This window comes from Peromyscus eremicus, chromosome 13, assembly GCF_949786415.1.
Source record: "Peromyscus eremicus chromosome 13, PerEre_H2_v1, whole genome shotgun sequence".
NCBI lineage: Eukaryota > Metazoa > Chordata > Mammalia > Rodentia > Cricetidae > Peromyscus > Peromyscus eremicus.
Window position 1 is genome coordinate 47,738,691 of NC_081429.1, and position 25,801 is coordinate 47,764,491.

Consider the following 25,801-nt stretch of genomic DNA (forward strand, 5'->3'; position numbering starts at 1 on the left):
GCCAATCAGTGTTTTATTTATTGACCAATGAGAGCATTTGACATACAGACCATCCCACAGCACTTCCCTTTTTCTTTTTTTCCAAAAAGGAAGGTTTTGACCTTAACATAGTAAAATTACATATAATTTGGGAAATTGGGCGTAGCTTCTCTTACTACTTCCTGCTGGAGGGGGGCGCTGTATCTTATGGGGACACAAAGAAAATTTTAGAATTATGGAATAGTCCATGAGGCTGTATTGTCTGAGCCAGTTGCCTTCAAACCATTCTGGATGTTGGATCATCTGGGCCATGGTGTCATCGGAGACCTTTCAGGGGGTCTTGGCTGGTCAAACCTGATGTATCTTAATCTGAAACAAATCCATAGCCTCTGGCTTTCTGTGGAAACAAAAGCAGAGCCTCCTTTCCAAAGCAACATATCCTTACATCCAAATTTTGAAGTCAGGGTACCTTTAAAATATACATTTTGGCATAACTCAACAGCTTTTGCAATCAGATGTTTTTCTTCAGTTACGAATATCAAAGAGAACATAATCCAGATTCTCTGTGTGGTAGCCATCTTTACGTGGCTTATTTTTTATATTACCTTGAGCCTATTGCTTTAAACTGCAGCCTTCTAAGACTGAAACAGAGCTGTGGCTGCTGGCTCCGCCTACTTTGCTCTGTAACCCTATGGATTACAGGTGGGTTATCACACTTACCTGCATCTGTATGGGTTTTGGGTATTTGAACTCCAGTCCTCATGATTCTATAGTAAGTGCCTTAGCCATTGAGCCAACTCCCCAACCTGTTCTTTTTTTTTGTTTTTGTTTTTTTGGTTTTTTTTTGTTTTTGTTTCTGTTTTTGTTGGCTTTTTGAGACAGGGTTTCTCTTTGTAGCTTTGTGCCTTTCCTGGAACTCACTCTGTAGCCTAAGCTGGCCTTGAACTCACAGAGATCCGCCTGCCTCTGCCTCCTGAGTGCTGGGATAAAGGTGTGCACCACCACCGCCTGTCTTGTTTTTGTTTTTTTAATTATAATCTCACGTAGTGTAGGCTAGCCGTGAACTCCTGCTCTTCTGGCCTCTACTCCACAAGAGCTGAGAGTTTACAGGTGAATACCATCATGCCTGACTTAAAATTTTTATTCACTTTTTATCACTGTGTATATGATGTATATGGAGGTCAGAACAACTTTGTGGGCGTCAGGCCTCTCCTCCCACGTTTATGTGCGTTCCGGGGATTGACCTAGGTAACCAGGCTTGGGCAGCAGGTGCCTTTTCCCACTGAGCCATCTCACCGTCTGCCCCCACCTCTTATCCTCCTCCTCTTTGATTTTTATTACATTCATTTCTTTGTCTGTGTGTGCTTCTGTACACACACATGCCGTGGACCAGTATGGAGATGAGAAGACAACTTGCAGGAGTCGGTTCTCCCTTTCACTCTGTTGATCGGGAGGATCGAACTCGGGTCATCCAGCTTGGCAGCAAGCATCCTTTACCTGGAGCTAGTTTGTTTCTTTGAAATACGCTCTTCCTGTGTACCCCTGGATGGCATGGCTAGGCTCTATATAGAACAGACTGGCCTTGAACTCAAAGTAATCCTCCTGCTTCACCTTCCCAAATGCTAGGATTATAGGTGTGTGATACCATAAACAGCTTGGTTTTGCATTTCATAGAAACATTTTTCAACAGATTGCTAAGTATTTTGCCAATGTAACAAAAAATGTAGTGCTTTGTACAGAAACTGTTTTTGAAATGTTTTATTTATTTGTTTGTTTTATGTGTTTGGGTATTGCATGTATGTCTGTACACCACATGGGTGCCTAGCGGAGACCCTGGGGCTGGAGTTATAGATGCTTGTAAGCCATCCTTTAGGTACTGGGAATTGAACCCAGGTCCTTTGGAAAAACAGGCCATGCTCTTAACTGCTGAGCCATCCCTCTATCTCCCGTCCTTCTCCCCACCCCCTTACTTATGTAGCCCAGGCTGACTCAAACACCGTGTAGCTGAGGATGACCTGGAACTCCTGCTCCTTCTTCCGCCGCCGCCACCTCCCAAGTGCTGGGGTTCCAGGTGTAGACCCTGGTGGAGTTAACTTGGTGGAAGAGGCTCTTGCTCTGAGCCACTTTGAGCCCGTCACAGAGTAAAGATGATTTGGTTCAATTTTGGAGGGTGAGATAATCCTTACAACTCCCTTTTTCCTGTTGGGTCTCATCCTTGGAATATTCGATTCTCATTCCATCCGTTAAGAAGGGTGATGTGGAAATGTTTTATGTTCTGGGTGAGCTGGTTTTGTTTATCTGTGTTAACGAGGCCTTTGATGTTTTGTAGACAATCTGCTTCCTCTTGGTTGAGAGCATTCCAAACTGTGGTCCCCCTGGGCTCTCTTCACATTGCTGTGGTGCAGAAGATTTAAAATCAGGTATGGCTGAGAGGCCACAAGTCCCTCAGTGAAATTCTCTACTTGAGTCTGCCTTACACTCTCTGATTTGTTTATCATTTGGGTTTCTTTTTTGTGGTGGCCTTTTAGCTGATGTTCACAAGGAATAGAGTCACGTGATGTATGAAGGGAAACATATACACTTCTCTGAGGTTGACAATAAGCCCTTGTGCTCATATAGCCCCAAACTGTGCAAGCAGCGTCGACTCAACGGCTACGCTTTCTGTATCAGACACGTTCTGGAAGACAAGACCGCCCCCTTCAAGCAATGTGAATATGTGGCCAAGTACAATAGCCAGCGCTGCACCAACCCCATTCCCAAATCAGAGGATCGGAGGTAAGCCACCCTGGGGCCGGGCGGGGTCGGGAGCAGTCTTGGAATTTTGTCTCTGATCCTGTTTCTTTACAGTGTGTTAAATTTCAATGTGGAGTCCTACGGCTGTCCAAGGAAACTTTGGGGTGCTTCTGGGGATAAGAAAGAACATTTTAGGGGGCATTTTAAAGTGTGTTTGAGTATTTTCTTCTTTATTGATTTCATAGACTTTTAGTTTCCCCCTGGAAATTGACATCAGCTCTTGCAATGCTGCTCTCTTTGGTGTGTGGCCGCCAAAGGAACTGCTGGTCTCTCTCTGCCCGTGGGTGCCACAGGGTAGGAACTAATTAAGTGCCACCGTCAGAATTCATTTGGGTTTTGGAAAAAATGCCTTCATGAAAGGTAATAAAAGGTGTATTAGTTGGGCCGGGCAGTGGTGGCGCATGCCTTTAATCCCAGCACTCGGGAGGCAGAGCCAGGCAGATCTCTGTGAGTTTGAGGCCAGCCTGGGCTACCAAGTGAGTTCCAGGAAAGGCGCAAAGCTACACAGAGAAACCCTGTCTCAAAAACAAAACAAAACAAAACAAAAAGATGTATTAGTTGGAAAAGAATTTAAAATAATGAAACATTCATTAGATTTGCTCCATAATAGATATCTTAAGTCATGATTGACATTGTTTACTAATGTGGCCTTTTATGGTTAAAAAGTGTCCCATATGCATTGTGCTTATGAATTGTATTTTCATTTAAAAATATAATTTAATTATCCTCTTTATATTTTTCTAGCATTTTCAAATTTCATTTAACAATTATTTTTAGAATCTTTATTATCATACAGGATAATGTCACAGAGTGTCAGAGAACAAAAACCCTCTGGGGGCTTGGAAGTCATTTCGTCACCGGGGAGTCTAGTCATGGGGACAAAGGGAGGGAATCTCAGTTTTAAGCTGGAAATGTTCCTCATAGGTGTTTGCTTAGTACAGTACTCTACCGGGTTGGTGCCGTCCCCCGTCCCCCCCCCCCCGTCCCCTCCCCCCCCTCCCAGTCCCTGATGGGGGTGTATTACAAGACCGTCTGTCACTCAAAGTTCTTTGAAACAGCACTGACCGAACATTCTGCCTCAGGCCGGAGAGACTCATTGCTCTCATCTCTTGGTATACCTTTTCCTTTCTTCAGGCTCTAGGCATAGAGACTGCTTCCTTCTGGGTCTGCTGTCTACGTACAGTCTGTGACACCTTCTTGGCAGAGGCCAGATACTGACCACACAGAGCTAAGCCTAGGGTTCAAGAAACACTTCTAAAGCATTTCTACAGCCCGAGGGAGGAGTGACCAGCCCACTGTGAGGGGCCAGGCCTGAGCCAGCTCTGGGGATGGAGCAGGGCCCAGGACAGCTGTGGTCTCTGTCCCCACACGCTCATCAGACCTGCTGGAGCAGGGTGTGTCAAGGACTGAGTCTGAGCCCGGCCAGTTAAGGGCATCACACCTTCCATTAAGAATCTTGGTGGTTTGCTTTGTGTCTTAGCAGATGAACTCTTTCCACCCCAGTGGAGGTCAGACTCCCGGATCTTTTCCTTCTCCTTGTCCCTACCTAAGCTATGTGTGGCCATGGAGAGCTCCCTAGGATCGAAGGAAGCGCTAGGTTGGGCGGAAGGGATTTGGCTTCAGGATGCCCTTCCTGAGGCCCTTATTACAGAATAAGGAGGACAGTTTAGCAGAGGCGGTGGTGCTGGAGTCATCCTGAAGGGGCTGGTCCACCTGGAAGCAGGAGACCCACTTCAAGTTACAGGAATGAAGAGGCGGGGCCTAGGGACTGGCATCAGCCTCTACAGAAGCAGCCAGGCTTCATCTTAGGGTGGGGCTGGCTCCTTAGGAGAGCGCCACAGTTGAGGGAAGTCGGGGGGGGGGGGGGGGGGGGGGGCGGGGCAGGACAACCTGGGACTCTCAAAGCTGCATCCTTGTGCCCAGGGTCGCCCTTTGCTGCCCCAGGAGCCTCTCTATGGAGCTTGGCTAGGCACCCGGCCCCGCCCCACCCCACCCCACCCTGCCTCGCCCCATCCCTCACCCCCTTTGGCTGTATTTCCACTTTAAGGGCAGACTTGTCGATAGAATTTGTGAATTTATACTTTAAAAACACTGCTATTTTCCTTTACATTGTGCTTTTTGTTCGTTTGTTGTTTTGTTTTGTTTTTCGAGACAGGGTGTCTTTGTGTAGCCCTGGCTGCCCTGGAACTTGTTCTGTAGACCAGGCTGGCTTCGAACTCATCTGCTTCTGCCTCCCAAGTGCTTGGGATTAAAGCTGTGCACCACCACCGCCCGGCTACTTTGTGCTGTTTTTAGGAAATGGGTTGTAATTGGTTATCTTTTACATTCTTAAGAACAATACTCACTTATAGTCCTTCACACCTCTTCCCATTCTCTGATCACAGAGATCATTCTGGAACACGGTTTTAGATGCTGTGTTATTAGGGTAGAAAATTTGACACACATTCCCTCCGTGTTTGTTTGTTGTCCTTGTTCTTTAAAGTAAGCAAATGTCGATCTGCATAAACTGGCCAAGAACCGAATATTCTTTATGTCATGAATATCTTTTGTTTTCAGTGTGGAATGAATAATTCTGTAGGTTTAGAGCCTACCAGAATGCGCACGTGAGGTGATTGGGGGCTCTCTTTTAGAATTTCTGGTGAGCGCGTGTGGCTCGGATTACAGTGCCTGAAACTCAGAAACAGGTGCTTAGCACAGTAAGAAAGAAAGCGCTGACCTTCCTAACCTCGTATTAAACACTGTGCACTCGGTTCTCGGGGACTGAGGGGTAATGCCTTACCCCGCCTCTACGGTGAACCTCTGCGTGGCTCACTCAGGTCTCGCTGCAAATGCATCTCTGTAGTGTGCCTCTGTCCTCGGCTTCGTTTCAAAGCAAGTACTGTCTTACTAGTGAGGACAGAAGAGAGGTCTGTTTTTTGGGGTTTTTTTTTTGTTTTGTTTTTGTTTTTTGTTTTTTCGAGACAGGGTTTCTCTGTGTATCTTTGCGCCTTTCCTGGAACTCACTTTGTAGACCAGGCTGGCCTCGAACTCACAGAGATACGCCTGCCTCTGCTTCCTGAGTGCTGGGATTAAAGGCGTGCACCACCACCGCCTGGCCTGGCTTTTGTTTTTTTTTTTTTGGTCTTTGAGACAGGGGCTCTCTCTGTAGCCCTGGTTGTCCTAGAACTCACTCTGTAGACCAGGCTGGCCTCGAACTCCGAGATCCACCTGCCTCAGTCTCCTGAGTACTGGGATTAAAGGCGTGTGCCACCAACTGCCTGGCTTGAGCTGTTTCTTTTTTTTTTTTTTTTTTGTTTGTTTGTTTGTTTTTTGTTTTTTTTTTTTTTTTGTTTTTCGAGACAGGGTTTCTCTGTGTAGCTTTGCGCCTTTCCTGGAACTCACTTGGTAGCCCAGGCTGGCCTCGAACTCACAGAGATCCGCCTGGCTCTGCCTCCCGAGTGCTGGGATTAAAGGCGTGCGCCACCACCGCCCGGCCGAGCTGTTTCTTAAAGAGGGAAAAGTCTTCCTAACTGAACTAGAATGTTTACTTAGTTCTGCACAGCATTGAAATATGCAAGTACAAATTCACCTCTCTACCTGAGGGGAATGATTGATTGGTTAGGCTTTTGTGAGCTGCCCAGCATTGGTGTTTGTACGCAGACCCAGCTCCTCATGACTGAGTAGCAAATACTCTTAACCACCTAGCCACCTCTCTTGCCCTGACTTGTAAGTTAAATTAAGATTCTGCCTTACCATTCTTTCGTAAGAAACCAATCTTTCCATCAAATGCTGAAAAACATTTGTTTTGTTTCTTTTATACCGGATATTGAACCCAGGCCCTGCTCTGTCAGTGAGCTACCCTCCTGGCTGCCCCCTTGCCCCTTTTAAGAATGTGCATTGGTGTTTTGCCTGTGTGAGGGTGTCAGGTACACTGGAACTGTAGTTACAGACCGCTGTGAGCTGTCATGTGGGTGCTGGGAATTGAACCTGGGTCCTATGGAAGAGCAGCTAGTGCTCCTAACTCCTGAGCCATCTCTTCAGCTTCTCCTGGCCCTTTTTTATTTTGAGATAAAATTCTTGCTATGTAGCCCAGGCTAGCCTCAAACTTGTCATCCTCCTGCCTTGGTATTCTGAGTAGCTGGGATTATGAGTGTGCCACTGTGTGTGACTACTGTGTTTCCCTCTTTGATTGTTGTATTTTGATCCTGTGTTTCAAGTCCCCCAGCCTGGGCTTGAACTGCCTGTGTAGAGGGAGATACTGAAGTCCTGGTCCTCGTGCCTCTCTCTACCTCCCCAGTGCTGGGACTGAAGGCTGGTACACCGTACCCAGGGTTGTTTCTGCTTCTTTTTAACTTCCTCGTCCCTAGTCTTTCCTGACACCGCCTTCCTCACAGCCCTGCTTAGGAGTCTCTTTTATGTAGGATGATGTATGATCTGCCCGGTGCTGTGCAGAGATGTCGCATGCTTGCTTCAGGCGTGGGTCTCTCCTTCAGACAGCTTTGGGAAACACTGACAGATTCTAGAGGGTACATCTGCCTCTTGGAACTTCATAATACACGTTATTATACATCATTCTTTGAGAAGTTTTTCAGCAGAAACAAGCAACAACAAAATTATTATGTCATTTTGGTTAAGCTATAATTTTCCAAATTGACTTAAGTGTGGGGTACTATTTGGATGGCACACCTGTTAACGTGCTGTGGGAACTGTGTGAAGAATACAGATTGGAGAATATTCTGTTCCATAGACCCTTGACAAGTTTTCAGTATGGTTAATTGGAATAACAGGTCTTTATTTTCTCATTATGTACAGGGACTGTATCCTTTATGGTATTTAAGTTACAAAGGTAGCCTGCCTGTTGCTGAAGTCATCATGAACTTTGATTTTTTTATACCCCATTTGGTCAGTTTCCGTTTGGGAAGTGTTTTTGGGCAAATTCATTTTTGTAAATGTAGTGGAGTTACCTGAATTATTTTAGTGCCTACTTCAGCTAGTGCTGCAGGAGACAGTCAGGGTTCTTACATCTCTGCCTACTGAGATGCTCATTCTACTAGCCACTCTTAGTCCCTGCCTCCGCGCGCGTTTGTGTGGTGTGTTTGTGTGGTGTCAGTGTGTACATGTGTGGATATGTATGTATTTGGTGTGTGTGTGTATGTGTGTATGTTTTGGTGTTTGTGTGTGTGGTGTGTGGGTATGTGTTTGGTGTGTGTGGCACATGTCAGGGTTATGTTACATGACCTTGGAGACTGTCCAGGAACTTTAGTAGCATTGGAATATAATGCTTTTTTCCATAAGAAACTTTTAGGTGATTTTTCAGACTTTTGATGAGTTACTTTGTATGCTGTGTGACTAGAGAAGAACAAAGCTGTGTGAGAAATGGCGGCCAAGTTGCTGTCCAGGCCGCTGACCGGTGGACAGACCTGCTTTTGTCTGGTGACCTCTGCACTTGAACAATCATGCGCCTTATCAAAATTACGTAGACCTCAGTTGGGGATGGTTTGGGAATAATGACAGTTGCTCTTCCCATTTTCGTTTTTGAGATAGCGTTTGCTGTGCAGCCCAGGCTGATTTTGAACGTATGGTCCTCCTGCCTAACTCTCCTAAGTGTTAGCATTACAGGCTTGTGCTACTGTATTTCCAGCTGTAAATTTTTTGTTTTGCTGGTTTTTCAAGACAAGGTCTCTCTGTGTAGTCCTGGCTGTCCTGAAACTCACTCTGTAGACCAGGCTGGCCTCAAACTCAGAAATTCACCCACCTCCGCCTCGAGTGCTGGGATTAAAAGCATGCGCCACCACACCGCCTGGCTGGCTGGCTGTATGACTGTTTTTGTTGTGGTTTCTAAAGATAGGGTCTACAAGCTAGCTTTGAACTCCTGATCCTCTTGAACCTTTCAAGTGCTGGGATTACAGGCCTGTGCTGCCACACCTGGTCTGGCTGTCTGATTTGTAGTGTATCAGGATTCCGGTTTTGCGTGTGTGCGTTTCTACATGTATGTGTGTGTGTGTGTGTGTGAAGAGCCTTCTCTGACCCGTGTGCACTCTCTCAGGTACTGCAGCAGCCACCTGCAGGTACTCGGCTTTATCCCGAAAAAAGAGAGGAAGAAAAAGAATGACCCGGTAGATGAGGTGAAGGTCAGGCACCAGATGGATGCCATGGCGTTCAGCCTGACGGTGCCCACGTTGGCCTTGAAGATGCCCAATGGACTGGATAGCATGTCCCTCTCTCCACCTGGGGCAAGGGTTCCTCTCCACTACCTGGAAACCGAGTTGGAAGACCCCTTTGCTTTCAACGAGGAAGAGGACGACCTGAAGAAAGGGGCTGCTGTGAGAAGGAAGTTGCAGAGCAAGCTGGCGCAGAACCGGCAGCGCCAGAGAGAGACGGAGATTTTGAAAGTTCGGCAAGAGCACTTTAGCACCCCTCCCGCGCCTCCGCAGCCGCACGCCCACCTGTCACCTCTATCCACTTCTTTAAAACCTCCAGCGCCACCGCAGGGTTCAGTCTGCAAGCCACCTCAACCTCAGAACACCAGCCTACCAATGCAGGGAGTGGCCCCCACCACACACTCTATAGCACAAACGAGGCAGGCCTCTCACAAGAGGCCTCTGCCCCTCCTTCCATCCAGTCGGGCTCCCATCTCAGACGCCCCCAGGACTGACCGAATCCTCATGAAAGCCACCGCCTTCTCTCCACACTTGTCCTGTATAAGCCGACTGCAGAGACTGGTGAAACTGTGTACCCAAAAGCAGCAGCTGGACGCGGACCTGTTCCCTCACTTAGGTGAGTTGGCCTCCCCTTTACTGTATCTCTGGCTGCCTGACTTGTCTGTCACAGTGTTGTGTATTCCAGGAGACCACTCACAGTGAACATGCTCCTGTGTGGGAGATGCCTAGTGAATAGATACCTGTCTGCTCCTGCATGGGAGATGCCTGGTGAATACACCTGTCTGCTCCTGCATGGGAGATGCCTGGTGAATACACCTGTCTGCTCCTGCATGGGAGATGCCTGGTGAATACACCTGTCTGCTCCTGCATGGGAGATGCCTGGTGAATAGACTTGAGTCTGCTCCTGAATGGGAGATGCCTGGTGAATAGACTTGGGTCTGCTCCTGAATGGGAGATGCCTGGTGAATAGACTTGGGTCTGCTCCTGCATGGGAGATGCCTGGTGAATAGACACAGGTCTGCTCTTGCATGGGAGATACCTGGTGAATAGACATGGGGCTGCTCCTGCGTGGGAGATGCCTGGTGAATAGACACGGGTCTATTGGCCATTTAGAATTTCTGTCATAACTTTTGAAAATTAAATTCTTGAAATCCTAAAAATGATTTTTGATAATTTCATATGAGCATATGATGTATTTTCATTATATTTAACCCCCCATTGCCTTTTCTTCCAGTGAACCCATTTCTCCCTTACCCGTCCCCTTTCTACTTTGTATTTTTGTTTTTGTTTTGTTGGTGATGTGCTAAGTTTGATTAGCTTTGCTTTTCTGAGCATGGAGACAGTCATAGCTTTTGTTAATACTTACAGCAATGTATAAAAGATGATTGGGTTTGGTTGTATCCTCTAAGATCAGGATCTGCGTGTTCTTGGTATCTTAGGGAAGGTCTTGCTATGTTGCATAGACTGCCAATTCTTAACTCAAAGGATGCTCCCGCTTTAGCCTTGGTACATTTAATTATACTGTGCGGACTGTGGACACTTTATCACTGTCTTACTGTGATAACACCATTACTCTGTGATCATAGGTCTGTCTTCTATGTGAACAAGCCAGGCACAGTGCCACATGACTGTTATCCCATCACGTGGGAGGCAGAGGCAAGAAGATTGTTCCAAGTTTGAGGCCAGCCTGGCCTACTTAGTGAGTTCCAGGACAGTCGGGGTTTTGTAGTGAAACCCAAACCCCCAAAAACATCATTGAAGAAATGGTGATAGTTCTCATAATTGAAAAATAAGAAAAGATAAAGCTTTTATTTATTTTTTTAATTTTTTTTGATTGATTTATTTATTATGTATACAGTGTTCTGTTTGTATGCATGACTGCACACCAAAAGAGGGCACCAGATCTCATTATAGATGGGTGTGAGCCACCATGTGGTTGCTGGGAGTTGAACTCCGGACCTCTGGAAGAACAGTCAGTGCTCTTAACCTCTGAGCCATCTCTTTAGCCCCCAAAACTTGTATTTTTTAATTTCATGGGGTGTGTGTGTGTGTGTGTGTGTGTGTGTGTGTGTGTGTGTGTGTGTTGTAAGCATGAATATGTGTGGAGGTCAAAAGAACAGCTTTCAGGAGTTGATTCTCTCCATCATGGGATCTGGGAATTGAATTCAAGTTGTTTTTTTTTTGTTGTTGTTGTTGTTGTTTTATTTTGTTTTTCCTGACAGGGTCTCTTTATGTAGTTTTGGTGCCTGTCCTGGATCTCACTCTGTAGACCAGGCTGGACTCGGAACTCACAGAGATCCTCCTGGCTCTGCCTCCCAAGTGCTGGGATTAAAGCTATGTGCACCACTGCTCGGCTCAAGTTTTTTTTTTTTTTAGTAAATGTTTTTTACCATTGAACCAGATAAAAGTTCTGATTTTTTGGTTTTTTGAGACAGGGTTTCTCTGAATATCCCTAACTGTCCTGGAACTCACTCTGTAGACCAGGCTGGTCTCGAACTCACAGAGATCCGCCTGCCTCTGTCTCCAAGTGCTGGAATTAAAGGTGTGCTACCACCGCCTTTGGCTATAATACATATTTTTAAAGGTTTATTTTATTTTTAATTATCTGTAGGTATCTGTGTCTTTATGTGGGTTTGTTCACACTCAAGTGCAGGTGCCCGAGCTCAGAAGAGGAAGTTGGATTCCTTGGCTGTTGGGAACTGAACTCAGGTCCTCTGCAAGAGCAGTATGTGTTCTTAACTGCTGAGCACTCTTCTTCCGCTCCTAGAACATAGTTTTCAATGTGTTATGAGGGTAAAATTCTACCTATAGGAAGAATTCTTTATCTGCTTGATATGGTAGCAGTAGAAATGCCAGTAAAGAATGTGAGTAGCAGAAGGAATATGAGTGGAGGCCGGGGGATGGTGGTGGCTCACGCAGAGTCAGGCAGATCCTGGTCTACAGAGCGAGATCCAGGACAGGCCCCAGAATTACACAGAGAAACCCTGTCTCAAAAAACAACAACAAAAAAGTATTTTGGGGCTTCTGACTCATATTTGTGTCTAGCACTTGGGAGGTTGAAATTAGAGGCTTAACTTGAGTTTAAGGCCTGTATAGGCTGAAGAGTGAGACCCCGTTTCAAAAAATTAACTGCTGAGAGGTGGCTCAGCAGTTAAGAACACTTGCCTCTCTTCCAGAGTACCTGAGTTTGTGAGACTCACAGTCCCCTGTAACTCCAGTTCCGAAGGATCTAGTCCCCTCTTCTGGCATACAAGAGTATGTGGCATACTCTTACATACTCTTAAAACAAAAAAAATCTTAAAAATAAAACTGTACAGAAAAAACCTGAGTTTGATTCCCAGTACCCACATGGTGGCTTATCTGTACCTCTAGCTATCAAGGATCTGATGCTCTTTCCTGCCCTCCCTGGGCACCAGACATACACATAGTACACAGACGTACATGCAGGCAAAACACTCGTACACATAAAGTAATAAAACCCACAGAACTATACACACACAAATACATATATGTTTTATATAGTTTATATATTTAATATTATATATATAGTTATCAAGCTCAATTTGGCGATTTCATCCTAGCAGTAAATATCGAAATGTAAGAATCTATGTGCGTAGTTTATTGTAGCATTACTTACAGAATTAGCGGTCTGACACTATCTAAGAATAACCAATGAGAATCTTGAATGAGTCCCATGCATACATGTTTTACACACGGTTACACAGCTGTTGTGAAGAGTGAATGTTGTCTGACTGGGTTGTGTTTAGCATGACTTAACTGGTGGAAGAGAGTCAAGAGGAATTATGTGACTCTGCTCTGTAAAAAGTAAGGAGACAAAAGGAAGCGAGCAGGGGCCTCAGTGTACCCACTGGTTATGTGTGGGGAGATGTTTGCCTGGGGCCTCAGTGTACCCACTGTTATGTGTGTGGAGAGATGTTTGCCTGTTCCAGAGGACAGGTGAAGTACACATCACCAAGCTGTTGACATTGACCCATGGAGAATGGAATGGAATGGAGTGAGGGTTTTATTTTATTGTAAATGAGAGTGGTGGGCTTTCTTTTATACTCTAAACTATTTCACCTGATACTAAATTATCTGAATAAAACTTCTGCACTGTAGTAAGTAGAAAATAACAAAATATCCCCAAATCTATTAAATACCCGTTTGTTAGGACCTTGGTAAATTCTTTAAAGTAGGTTAAATTGAGTTCCTGTTGTAAATACTTATTCATAACCTCTTTAAAAATCTTCATAATATATTTTCAAGTTAATAGTTTTTTCACATATAGTATAATTTGTCATGGCTGAATTTAAGTTATTTCTAGTTTATATTACTTTAAAGCATTGTAGCGTTATAGCTTCGCAGCAAAGTAATTACTGTCACATCTTTAATTTTTCCTTAAAATATATAATGAAAAATAGAGTTGCATGAATGATGTGGGGGAAGGGAACCAGAGCATTTGCTGTGATGCAGATGTGAAGGTCAGAGGGAACTGGGTCATCCGGCTTGTGCAACAGGTGTCTTTAACCTCTGTGCCATCTCAACAGCTCTTTTCCTCTTTCTGTGTGTAGTACATGTATGTATGTGTGCACACATACATGCAAGTGCACGTGTGCATGTGAGTGTGGAAGCCAGAGGGTGTCTTCCTCCAGTGCGCTCCACTCTGTCGTTCATTCACACACACATATCAATGAAAACAAATGATCCTAAGGACTGTGGGCTAGCTCATGCGGTAGATGCTTACCCAGTAATCACGAGACACTGGGTTTGATCCCCAGCACTGCATAAACCTGTGTAGGGCAAATGTCTGGAGACAGGAGGATCAGGAGTTGGTCATCTTTTACTACAGAGTGAGTTCATGGCCAGCCCAGGCTACATGAGACTGTACCTCAAAACTAAGATAATCTAAACTAAAACTAAACTCAATGAAACGAAAGCAGTTTATCCAAGTTACAACTAAAGCAATCATCAGTCTTTGCTCACACAGCAGAGGAGCCTCGTGGAGGTTTCCTGCTTATTCATCCAGCATGCTAGACAGTTCTGGGGTTGAGAGGTAACGGAGTGAATCATTGTAACAAGTAAGAGCACTTGTAGTAAGACTCCCTACGCTCCTGCCATTTGTGCATCTTTCCAGCGCCCAGAGGCACCTTGTTTTTTTCTTTTTTTTTTTTGGTTTTTCGAGACAGGGTTTCTCTGTGTAGCTTTGCACCTTTCCTGGGACTCACTTGGTAGCCCAGGCTGGCCTCGAACTCACAGAGATCCGCCTGGCTCTGCCTCCCGAGTGCTGGGATTAAAGGCGTGCGCCACCACCGCCCGGCCAGAGGCACCTTGTGAGGAGCCCGAGGCCGACTCAAGGTGAGGCAGCAGCAGTGCCCACCATTGCACTCACGTTGTTCTCAGTGTCATGCAGGTGTAAGTGTGTAAGTGCAAGCAGTGTGTAAGCATGTAAGTGCAAGCAGTGTCTTAGTCAGAGTTTGAAAGTAGCGTTGACATCTGGAACTCCTGAGAAAGTTTTAGGGACTCTGGGCTTTACAGACAGTATTAGTAATATAGCTGAATTCTTGTCTATGTTTTATGAACCAGTATATTTTGTATTTATTTCTTTGCCTTTTCATCTATTTTTATTGAAGCCTTTACTGATCACTAGAGCTGTTCACACAAAGTTCATATTCTTGTGAAGGCTCCTCCTCCTCCTCACTGTGACTTGTTTTGGGGACCGTTATTGATGGTGTGTGTCTGTGTGCCCTCGAGTGTACGGGTGCTGTGGAGCACACGCTGAGGTCAGAGGACAGTTAGGGAGAGCTGTCTCTTTCCTTCCGCGGGGGTTCTCAGGACCTCGGGCACCGTGACAAGCGGCCCTGCCAGCTCCTGGGTTTTCGTTTGTTGTTACTGCTGTGTAGGCTCTTTAGTCCTTGAATTTGGTGTCCTTCCTTGGTCTTCCCAGTGCCGAGGTTACAGACTGTTCTACTGGGCCTGACTCATTTTTTGAACAAAGTGAAGTTTACCAGAAGTCATTTAACTTTTTTGTGGATTTTTGTTGTTGACAGGGTTTCTCTGTATATCCTTGGCTGTCCTGGAAATCACTCTGTAGACCAGGCTGGCCTAGAACTCACAGAAATCTGCCTGCCTCTGCCTCCTGAGTGCTGGGATTAAATGCCGCCACCACCCAGCTTGCTTTTTTGTGTTTTGAAATCTAAGCATATTAGAGATGGAAGACTCTGGAGAAAACAGATATTGTAATGCGCTCTGGTCACCCTTCCCAGTCTGCATTCAAGTCAGTGAAGAACACTAAGAAAAAGCCAGACTGTGGTTCACGTTTATGGGCCGTCTGGGCTGGTTCTATCAGTTATGTTAGGACAGGAGACAGTGAGGCCAAGATCAAGGTTTGCTTTGCTGACAGTTAGTTTGACCATGGAGAAACATACCGTCTTGATGTCTCCCAGGCCATTTTTGCTGAGTGACTCCATTGGCACTTTTTCTTGCCTGGACATATACATTACTTTGCTCACCCCTCCCTTTTTTTCTTGAGACAGGGTCTTTCACCAGGTAGCCCTGATTGGCCTGGAACTCAGGATGTAGATCAGGCTGGCCTCCTACCCACAGAGATCTACCTACCTGCCTCTGCCTTCCAAATGCTGAGATGAAAGGCATGAGCCACTGTGTCTGGCTTTCCTTACCCTTTTTTACTGTTCTGTTTTGGAGTCAGGGTCTCATGAATCTCAGGATGCCATTGAACTTGTGATCCGCCTACCTCTTCTGTCAAGGGCTGGGATCACAGGCATGTGCCACCACCTCTGGTTTTAGGTCATGTTGGGATTGAACTCAGCGTTTTGTGCATTCTAGCCATGCCCTGTCCCAGGTAAGCTACATTACAGCTTTGACCTTGATGGCCTTTTTTTAAAACATTGTTTTAGTGTATGACTTTTTAACATTTTAATGTATAATGTTTTGATACTTGAATAATTTTACCTCATATATGTACTGGGAGCTCAGTCTCTTTGATTGTGCTGTTTCCAAGTGATTAACAAAGTATATTATGAAGTCCATTCTTGGAGTACAGCACAGCCTTACTGTCCAAATGTCATGTTTTGAAAGCTGAGTGTGCATCATCATACATTTTTGTAAAGAATAGAAGTGAAGTTCATTTGAAGGCCTTATATATTTTAGACACTTCTTTCTGTCTTCCTTCCTTCCTTCCTTCCTTCCTTCCTTCCTTCCTTCTTTCTTTTTTCTTTTTTTTTTTTTTTGTTTTTTGTTTGTTTTTTTTTTGGTTTTTTTGAAACAGGGTTTCTCTGTGTAGCCCTGGCTATCTTGGAACTCTGTAGACCAGGCTGGCTTCAACTCACGGAGATCCACCTGCCTCTGCCTCCCAAGTGCTGTGATTAAAGGCATGCGCCACCACCACCTGGCTTCACTGTAATTTTTTAATCAAGGACAAAAAATAGATAACAATTTTTTTGTTTGTTTTTCAAGACAGGGTTTCTTTGTGTAGTCTTGACTGTGCTGGAACTAGCTCTGTAGACCAGGCTGATTGTCCTCTGATCTCCACATATGTGTATGTGCGTGACACCCTCCAAATTAAAAAAAAAAATTACTAAGAAACAGTTTAAAAACCAAGGTGGATGGCCCTTATGGAATGACCTGAGGCTGACATATGCACTCCACACAAATGATCATGCACCTACATGCACAGCCACACACATGTGCCCTGTGCACACAGAAACATGCAAACACACACACACACACACACACACACACACGCACACGCACACGCACGCACACACATGCACACGCACATGTACACACGCAGATTAGCAAGATATGGTAGCTTTCACCTATAATCCCAGCCCATAGGAGGACCACCAAAAGTTTGAGGCCATCCTGGGATAAATTTTATCATCAAACCTCTTAGCTACAGACTGTAGAAGAGCCTGGTTTTGTTTGTTTGTTTTTTCCAGACAAGGTCTCTCTGTATATCCCTGGCTGTTCTGGATCTCGCTCTGTAGACCAGCTTTTTTTTGTCTGGGTTTTATTATTTTTAAATTTCATTACATTTATTTATTGATAGGGATAATGTGTGCCACTGCACACGTGTGGCAGTCAGAGGACAGCTTGTGGAAGTTGGTGCTAATCTGCCATGTGGGTCCCTGGGCTCGAACTCAGGTAGTCAGGCTCGGCAGTGAGTGCCTTGTTACTGATGAGCCGTCTCCCCAGTCTCAGTGCAAATCTCAGGTAAATTATTTTTTTGCCTAACCTGTCATTCCCACTGTCTGCTGCAGGGCTGGACTGGTCTGAAGAGAGCGGAGAAGAGCTGGAGGACTCAGATCAGGCCTCGCCATATCAGGTCGCATGGTCCATCCGAGAAACCCTCAGATATGAAAGACACACGTAAGCTTTCCCAGTGTGCTTTATAAAGGAGGCATTTGTCAAGGATCTGTAGATACTGAATGTTCAACTATTTATTTTAGTGACTGCTTTAGCAATATAAAGAGTTCAGTTGGTGCACTGTGAGCAAGCCAAGTGACATCTTTATTGGTGGGGCCAGAAAATATTGCTGATGGCCTGAGCTAATCATTTATTTAAATATTTGGGGTTTACATAACTATCCAACAAAATAGAGGCCAGCTCATTTGATATCTGACACCGTCCCTTCATTGGTGTCTGGTCCCCTTGCTCTGAAAACACATCAACTTTCAAAAGTAACACACACATCTACGTTAACACAGTATGGAATGTGCAGTGTGCACCAGTCAGTTGAAGATGATTTTTTGTTTTATGTTTGAGCAGGTAAAAGGCATCTGTCAACTTTATAAGTCCGTTTGGACTGTGTAACCAAACTGTAATATAAATCTCTATGCCTGCCATATGAAAGGATGGCATGTAATAATAAGTCATGAGGACTCTGTAGCCAACAAGATTAATCATGTCTCGTCTTAATCTCAGAGCTGTTCCCATGTCACCTGTCCTGTATTCTTTCTTGGCTTCCTTCCCCATGTCTGTAGCTGACACCCAGGAGGTCTCCCCCGCTCAAATCTGATCTCTATTAATCTGGAAGGAATCCACAGCCTTTCATTTCCTGTGGAAACAAAAGCATGACCTCCTCCCCCAATGCAACACATTGTCCAACTTCCATTTTGAAGTTAAGACATTTTAAAAATATATAGGTTGGTTTAATTTAGCAGTTTCTATAATCCAATGTCTCTCAGCAGCTATTGTTTTTTGTACATTAGCATTTAAAAAATTTAGAGTTAACAAGACACCATATAGGATGCAGACTCCCTGTGTATTTTCCATCCTTATGTGGCTTATTTTTTTTATTACTTTACACTCTACTCTGTTTTTAAAGACTTTACTATTTTTAAACTATTTTTTCTATGATTATCTGTACCTGATTTTTTTCCCTTAAGCCTGTGCACATTATTAAACACACTGTAACCTGTTTAGAGTTTTTTTTTTTCCATCTGAACTTGCTTAACTGTGTATCTTTAACTTTCTCTGTTTGCATGAGCAAAACCTTAAACCTGCCTTGTGGCTCAGTTCATGGCGCACTGGCAGCTCAGGCCCACAGACAGCTGCCGGGAGACATGTCTCTCTACCACGGCCAGCATGGGAGACACAAGAGTAGGAAGCCGTGTTTGGCTCCATTTTTGTGTGTTTAGAACCCTTTTTTTTTTTTGGTTTTTCGAGACACGGTTTCTCTGTGTAGCTTTGCGCCTTTCCTGGAACTCACTTGGTAGCCCAGGCTGGCCTCGAACTCACAGAGATCCGCCTGGCTCTGCCTCCCGAGTGCTGGGATTAAAGGCGTGTGCCACCACCACCCGGCAGAACCCTTTTTATTTTTTTAAGCTTTCTCAGGTCTTATGTGGATATATGTGGCTGGACATTGGGCGCCAGATCCACCCCTAGAAGTTCACAGCCTCCTTGGATGGACGTCCAGTTTCTCTTTTGGTTCTTGAATTTGTAGGACTGAAAATATGATAGACAGTACAACAGGAAGTAGAAAATGATTCAGTAGGGACTAATTATAAACTGAGACTACATGGAAGCAAATTAGAGTCCCAAGCTTTGTCTGCACGCGGAACACGGGGTTAGCCGGATATTGGAGTGTCGGTAAGTGGCACTAGCATATACATCCATTCCTGCCCTTGGTTTGCTCGTCCGCCATACGGTAGCTGCCTCAGCCTCTAGAGAGTGTTGTCATGCCAGAGGTCCTGCCCGTCAGGACTGCTTCCTTCCTACTCGTGTGCTCTCTGAGCTGGAACGCAGTAGGGCTGTCAGGCTCAGCGTTGTTAGTTACGGCCCCTCTCAGTCATGCCTCAGGTCCAGGAACTTGACTGCAGAGGTTTGGGGTTCATTCTGCAAAGGCTGAGTTAGCCTAAATGAATGCTCTGCCCAGTGCGTAAGAAACGAGGAACGGATGGGGTGGGAGCGATTTCTGGTTTAATTCCCAGGATCTCCTGAACTGACCCTCAGGGCTGTGGGCTTGACTGCCCTTGGTTGGAAGCCATGTGCATTCTGTCTCTGCCTTTGGTTCTCGCAGACTTGTTACGATGCTCTTTGTTGTCTGAGACTCAGAGCTTTCCTTGGTTTTCTTCCTCTGTGGAACAGCTCGCACTCCTGACTGCCTCGAAGGCCACACGACCCTGGTTCTCTGGTTTTCACTTTCCTCCTTTTAACAGATAATTATCTTACTACTTGCCCAGCTTTAGTGTAGTATGTGCGTGCGTGTAGTATGTGCGTGCGTACATACATGTGTGCACGCGCCTCGGTCTCCCTGGTGGAGGCCAGAGGAGAATACTGGGTGTACTGCTCTACCCCTCTGCCTTGTTTCTTTGGAGAGCCTGGGGCAAGGCTGGTTGTCAACAAGTCCCAGCAGTCCCTGTGTGCACGCATTAGGTTATAGGTGTGTGCACCACACCCATTGTTTTTTAAGATTTCTTTCTTTTGTTGTTTGAGTGTTTTGCCTACATGTGTGTATCTGTGTCCACCGTATACACACCTGGTACCCAAGGAGGTAAGAATAGGGCTGAGGTATGCTGCAACTGAGGCTGTGGCTGGTACTGGGAGTCACCGTGGGGTGCTGGGAATGAAAACCAGGTACTCTGCAAGAACGAATTCTCCTACCCATGAGCTGCCGTCTCTCCAGCTTCCCACTTGTTCCCTTTCATTTTAGTTCTGGGATCCGAACTCAGGTCCTTATGGTTGTCCAGTGAATGCTCTTTCCCACCAAGCTCTTTCTCTAGCCCCTTGTTAGCCATTTTGTTTGTTGAGACAGGGTTTCTCTACATAGCCCTGCCTGTTCTGGAACTCACTCTGTAGACCAGGCTGGCCTCAAACTCACAGAGACACACCTGCCTCAGCATCCTTTCCAGCAAACACTTGAATTGGAATCGGCAGTCAGTCACATTAGTGTGGTAGGAAACTGTAACCCTGGCCTGTGAAAGCAGTTCCGATGCTTCTGTAGCTGCAATGGTAGTTTCATGGTTCCTACACCACACTCACACTGAGGAGAAAAGGCGATTTGAACCAGAATGTGTAAAAGGCTCTTTGTAAGTGTTGTTAGAGGTGACTGCTGTGTTTCTGGGGTGGCTGTGTTTTTCATGAAGGTACGATGTCTGTATCCTTGAAGTGAGCCAAGATAAAGAAATGCTTGTCCTTCATGTCCTGCCCTGGTGCTGCTGTGCCTGCTGAAGGCTCACTGAGATGAGCACCTGCCCTGCCCTGTTGCCGCCTGAAATTGTGTACTTGTTTTCCGTGCTCCTGGAATCTCTCTGGGTTTATTGAGTTTGTGTTCCAGTGCCACAGGAACAGTTTTAAACCTGTGCATTCACCAACCCTCGCTCATTTTTTTCATTTCCCCTTTCTTGTATGAACTTCCCGTGTAATCAGTTTCCACCCTTCTCCCTGCACTTTCCAGGTCGGATGACGATGACGTGGAGAGCAGGAGCTCCAGGGTGACCCAACTTTGCACTTACTTTCAGCAGAAATACAAGCACCTCTGCCGCCTGGAGCGGGCAGAGTCTCGACAAAAGAAATGCCGGCATACTTTTAGGAAAGCGCTGTTGCAGGCAGCCAGCAGAGAGCCTGAATGCACGGGCCAGTTGATCCAAGAACTGCGGAGAGCTGCGTGCGGTCGAGCCAGGTTAGAGCCACACAGGCAAGGCCACGACCCCAGGCCTTGTCTCCCACTTTGCTTTGTATCACCTTTGAGGGATAGGTTAGGCATTGTGTGAGGTCGCGCACTGCATTTGGTTTTGTTGTGGAGAAGGAGCGCTGCCTGGGTGGTGGCTAACACTGCCCCGAGCTGACTGAAGTGGTAGCGTTTGCAGGTTCTTTCACCCCCTAGTTCATTAGAATTTATTCATTGAAGGGATTCGAGACTGTTATTTCTCTTGCTGGTGTGCTTTGTGAGCCGGTGTCATCCCGTCTGGCCTCACACCCTGGATCCTCCTGTCTCAGCCTCCTGAGTGCTGGGACGTAGCAGACACGGGTTCTTCTGGCTGAGAACATTGGCTGTCTTAAAAACAAGACAAGATTGAACACTTAAAATATTCCTGTTATTTAAAGACATAATTACAGTTTTAAAAAAGTTATATATTTTTTACCATAAAGGTAAACAGTATTTTCATTTTATAATAAAAATATATTTTTATTTGTGTTAGTTATGCCTTTTCTTTTTATATGCTTTCTTTTAATATGTATTTTACCTTAGGTGTTCACACAATTGATTACGTGTCTTTTTGTTCTTTTGTTTGTTTATTGAGACAGGTTTTCACTATACATTCAGGCTGGCCTTGAATTTGTGCTCCTCTTTCTCAGTCACCTAAGTACTGTTTTTCCTGGATTTTTAGTGACTGCATAATACAGAAATCCGTCCTTAGACTATCTCTGTTTTATATAGTTAAGATAAAATTGACCTGTATTGTTGAAAAGTTATTTGTCAGTCTGGTCTGGTGTCATACACCTGGAATACCAGCACTGTGTAGGCTGAGACAGGAAGGTCATGAGTTCAAGTCCAGCCTCAGCTACATGAGAGTAAGACCACATCATAAACAAACAAAAGAAAAACCACACAAAACAGAAAGATCTGTGACCAGTTTTTCCTCTAAAGAGTATGTCATAGCATTGTCCTACATTCTTAAAGATTCATTTGAAAATGTGGTTTTATAGTATTTGCACAATTTGTTAAATAAAAATCTGCATAATAGAAATCAGTTTTATGCTGTTTTGGTGAAGAAATTTTAATAATAATTCAGCTATATACCTTTTACGAATAGTTTATAATCCAGGCCATGGTAACACAAGCCTTTAATCCCAGCATTTGGGAAGCATAGGCAGGTGGATCTCGGAGTTTGAGGCCAGCCTGGTCTACGGAGTGAGTTCCAGGACAGCCAGGGCTACACAGAGAAACCCTATCTCAAAAAACAAACAAACAAACAAACAAACAAAAAGTTTATTTATAACAACAACAACAAAAACCTTAAGTTAAATTTTCTAATCTTATTTATACATAATTCTGAAATCTATGTATTTATTGTGGTTATAACTGTCTTACAGTTTTATCTGAAATGCACATTTAAAGCATTGAATTGAGTTAAAAATTTCTTAAACATCTCACTTTAAAGAAATGTCTTTTTTTTTCTTTTCTTTTGTCACGAGACAGTCTTGTCATGTAGCCTTGCCTGGCTTGGAACTTGATACATAGACCAGGCTGGCCTCAAGATATGTAGACCAGGCTGGCTTCAAGCTTATAGTAAACTGTCTGCCTCCAAGTGCTGGAGTTATTGGCATGTGCCCCTGCTGCCCACCTAGGGAGCTGCTTCTCAAATTTAGAATAGCTAACTAGAAAGTTTTATTCTTTTTAGTTTTTATAATTTCGGGTGATAATAACTTAAAGTGCATAAATGTAGGAAAGAGTAAGTTAATATACAAAAAATATGTCACTGATTAGACTATTGGATATTGAGAAGTATTAGTTTATATACTCTTAATTAAGTCTCCGGTTCTAGGCAGTCATTTCTGTAGATGCAGAAGCAAGGTGTATTTAGTCCTGGGAGCTCCAGGTGATGAACGGATGAACAGAATTTAACACGCAGAGGTCTGTTCTCTATCCATTCAGACCGTTTACTCAGCTCAAGAGTTTGTAAACTAATAGAGTCTAACACTATGAGAAAGCTGTCACCTGTATAATATCAGGGAAATTGTGTCTCCAGTAGAAAGCATTTATGCACGTGGGCATTGTATTCCTCAGTTCTAATACATGATAGTAATCTTGTCAGAGATGTAAGTGGGGTCTGTGAATTGAGTTTGAGGCAATTTGGTAATGTGAAAAACTGTATTACGACTTTTGCATTTTGGTTTAATCCAGGTATAGCAGTGCACTAGTTTTCAGAACAATTTCCAAAACAACTTTAGTGATTTTTTTTTTTAATTAATGATAAGTCTTACCAAATTATAAAATACCAAGTTGGACTGCTGGGGGATGTAGTTCAGTGGTTGAGTACTTGACCAGGATGCATGAGGTTCTAAGTCCAATTCCCAGTATCGGTGAACAAAACAAAGCAAACAGCTTTTAGACTGATTGGTGTCATTTGTCATTGATCATGTCACCCATGATTAATGAAACATTAGTAATTCTCTTTGTTTTCCAGGGCCATTTGGATGGTATCATTATTTAATAACATAGTTATAACTTACCTGTAGAGATAATGGAATTCTGACTGGGTTGATGAGAAAGATTGGTAAACTGGACCATAAAGTGACATTAGCAATGAACCAGGGCCAGTGAGATGGCTCAGCAGGGGAAGCCATTGCTTTGCGAGCCTGGCGGCCTGAGTTCAGTTCATAGAATCCACTTCTCAGATTGTCCTCCGATCTCCATGCATGTGCCGTGACATGCTCGCTCCCCCCAAATCAAGTACATTTGTGTGTGTGCACGCACACACATACAGAGAGAGACAGATGGACAGAGAAACAGATGGACAGAAGCTTGTAATCCTAGAATTTAGGAAGTAGGTCAGGAATTCATGGTCATTCTTAGCTACTTAGTGAACTTGAACTTAAAACCAGCCTAGGCTACATGAGACCTCAAAAAAGAAAGGAAGAAACAAGGAAATATATTGTACATTAGGCCTGGCAGATAGCTTAGTAGATTATTAAAGTGTTCAGAGAAATTATCTGTTTTATATTGAGTACCATGTGGTATAAACATCTAGACCAAGCAGTTTGGGTCTTACCTGCTAATACAATCCAGCTTTCCTTAGGAAAAAAATTATGCATTGTTTTTATAGGCTAAAGTTAATAGTGTAAACATCTTTTTTAGGAGCAGTGTAGAAATACTGTGACTATGAGCTGAAGGTGTGGTTCAGTCACCAAGGGTTTGTCTACATGCATGTGGTGTTAGCGCCAAACCCAGCACCACCAAAAAAGAAGGAAATGGAATAGTCTTCTTGTTTGTTTGTTTGCTTTGAGACAGGCTTTGGCTGGCCTGGAATTGCAGACCAGGCTGCCACCAATTTACAGCGAATCGCCTGCCTCTGCCTCCTGAATGCTGGGATTAAAGGCCCATGCCACCTGTCCCAGCAAAATATTTAATATTCTAATGATCCGCTTTTCTACCTTTATGAGGTTTTTTTCTGTTTTTAAATTGTGTGTGTGTGTGTGTGTGTGTGTGTGTGTGTGTGTGTGTGTAAATTGCAGGTGTCAGTTCTCTCCTTCACCATGTGTGTTTTGGGGATCGAACTCAGATTAGAGATTTGGGGCAAATACTTTTACCTATCGAGCCATCTTGATGGTTCTTAAAATTCTTGCTTTGTTTTTGAGAGTCTCACAGCCAAGGCTGCTCTTGCACTCCCAGTCCTGCTCCCAGCACCTTCCGAGTGCTACTGTTGTGGGCTTACACCATAGTGCCTGGCTTATGCCATGCTGGTGACTGAACCTAGGACCTATTGCAGACGTTGCCTACTGATAAAGGTTAAAATACTCATATGCCAAGTGATCCGAAGTGAATATAGAATTTAAATAATGAAGCATGGAGTTGCAAAATTAGCAAGCTTTATACATACGTTCAAATTGAGCACATTTTGAAGGATGTATATATAGCATAATCATTTCCTCATGTTCACGGTCCCTTTTCCAGTTATGCACTCAGGTGTCTTTAGACTTACTGTGCATTGGCACTAGATGGCCAAATGGTCATGATAACAGTAGACTGAAAACTACCTCAGTGGAGTACTGTGTACCCCCCTGGTTTCCACGGGTGGTATAGGTGTGTCCCATCTCTCTACTCATGCTAGCCCTGCCAGCTCAAGGTGCCTATTATCTCTGCTTTAGAAGTGAGAAGTCGATGAGGCTTAGGAGAATCTGTGTAAGATGTCATGTACTGAAGAAGGTCTGTCTGCTTCAAGGTCTTCATCACTTGACAACAACAAAAACCCCCACAAGCTGGGCATAGTGGCTTATGCCTGTGATGTGGGTTATGCACTGGGGAATTTGAAGCAGCATTGCTGTGAGTTTGAGACCAGGCTGCTGTATAGTGCCTTCTAGGATAGCCTGAGCTCCACAAAGAGACCCTGTCTCCAAAGAAAACAAAACAAACAACAACAACAAGCCACAAACCCAAGGGAGAGTGTCTGTGTTCATATATACAATCCCAGCACTCAGGAGGTGCAGGCAGAAAGCCAGCGTATGCTACACAGGGAGACCCTGTCTCAGAAAACAAGATCAAAACCAACGACCAGATAGATGTATTTGAGAACACTGTGGGGTAGCTGTTTGCCTTGAATGTTAGTAGTTCAGCTAAATAACCCATTTGGTAATGGTAATACCTGCTTGCTTTAATTCATACTTGTGTTTTAATGACTGTGCATAGTAAAGGTAGTTACAATGTG

General features: G+C 44.5%; 1 protein-coding gene across 2 annotated transcripts in view; it reads left to right on the plus strand.

The window, feature by feature from the left end:
• Ino80d (INO80 complex subunit D) overlaps positions 1-25,801 on the plus strand; it is a 61,173-nt gene that overhangs the window by 20,803 nt on the left and 14,569 nt on the right. The window contains exons 3-7 of one of the 2 annotated variants that reach the window (XM_059277902.1): positions 2,309-2,399; positions 2,508-2,754; positions 8,798-9,528; positions 17,192-17,300; positions 20,830-21,054. In XM_059277902.1, the coding sequence (XP_059133885.1) occupies positions 2,537-2,754; positions 8,798-9,528; positions 17,192-17,300; positions 20,830-21,054 (1,283 nt within the window). In that variant the 5' untranslated portion in view covers positions 2,309-2,399; positions 2,508-2,536. Of the gene's footprint in view, positions 1-2,308; positions 2,400-2,507; positions 2,755-4,480; positions 4,583-8,797; positions 9,529-17,191; positions 17,301-20,829; positions 21,055-25,801 lie in introns of those variants that run through there. The other variant, XM_059277903.1, reaches the window with a different exon arrangement.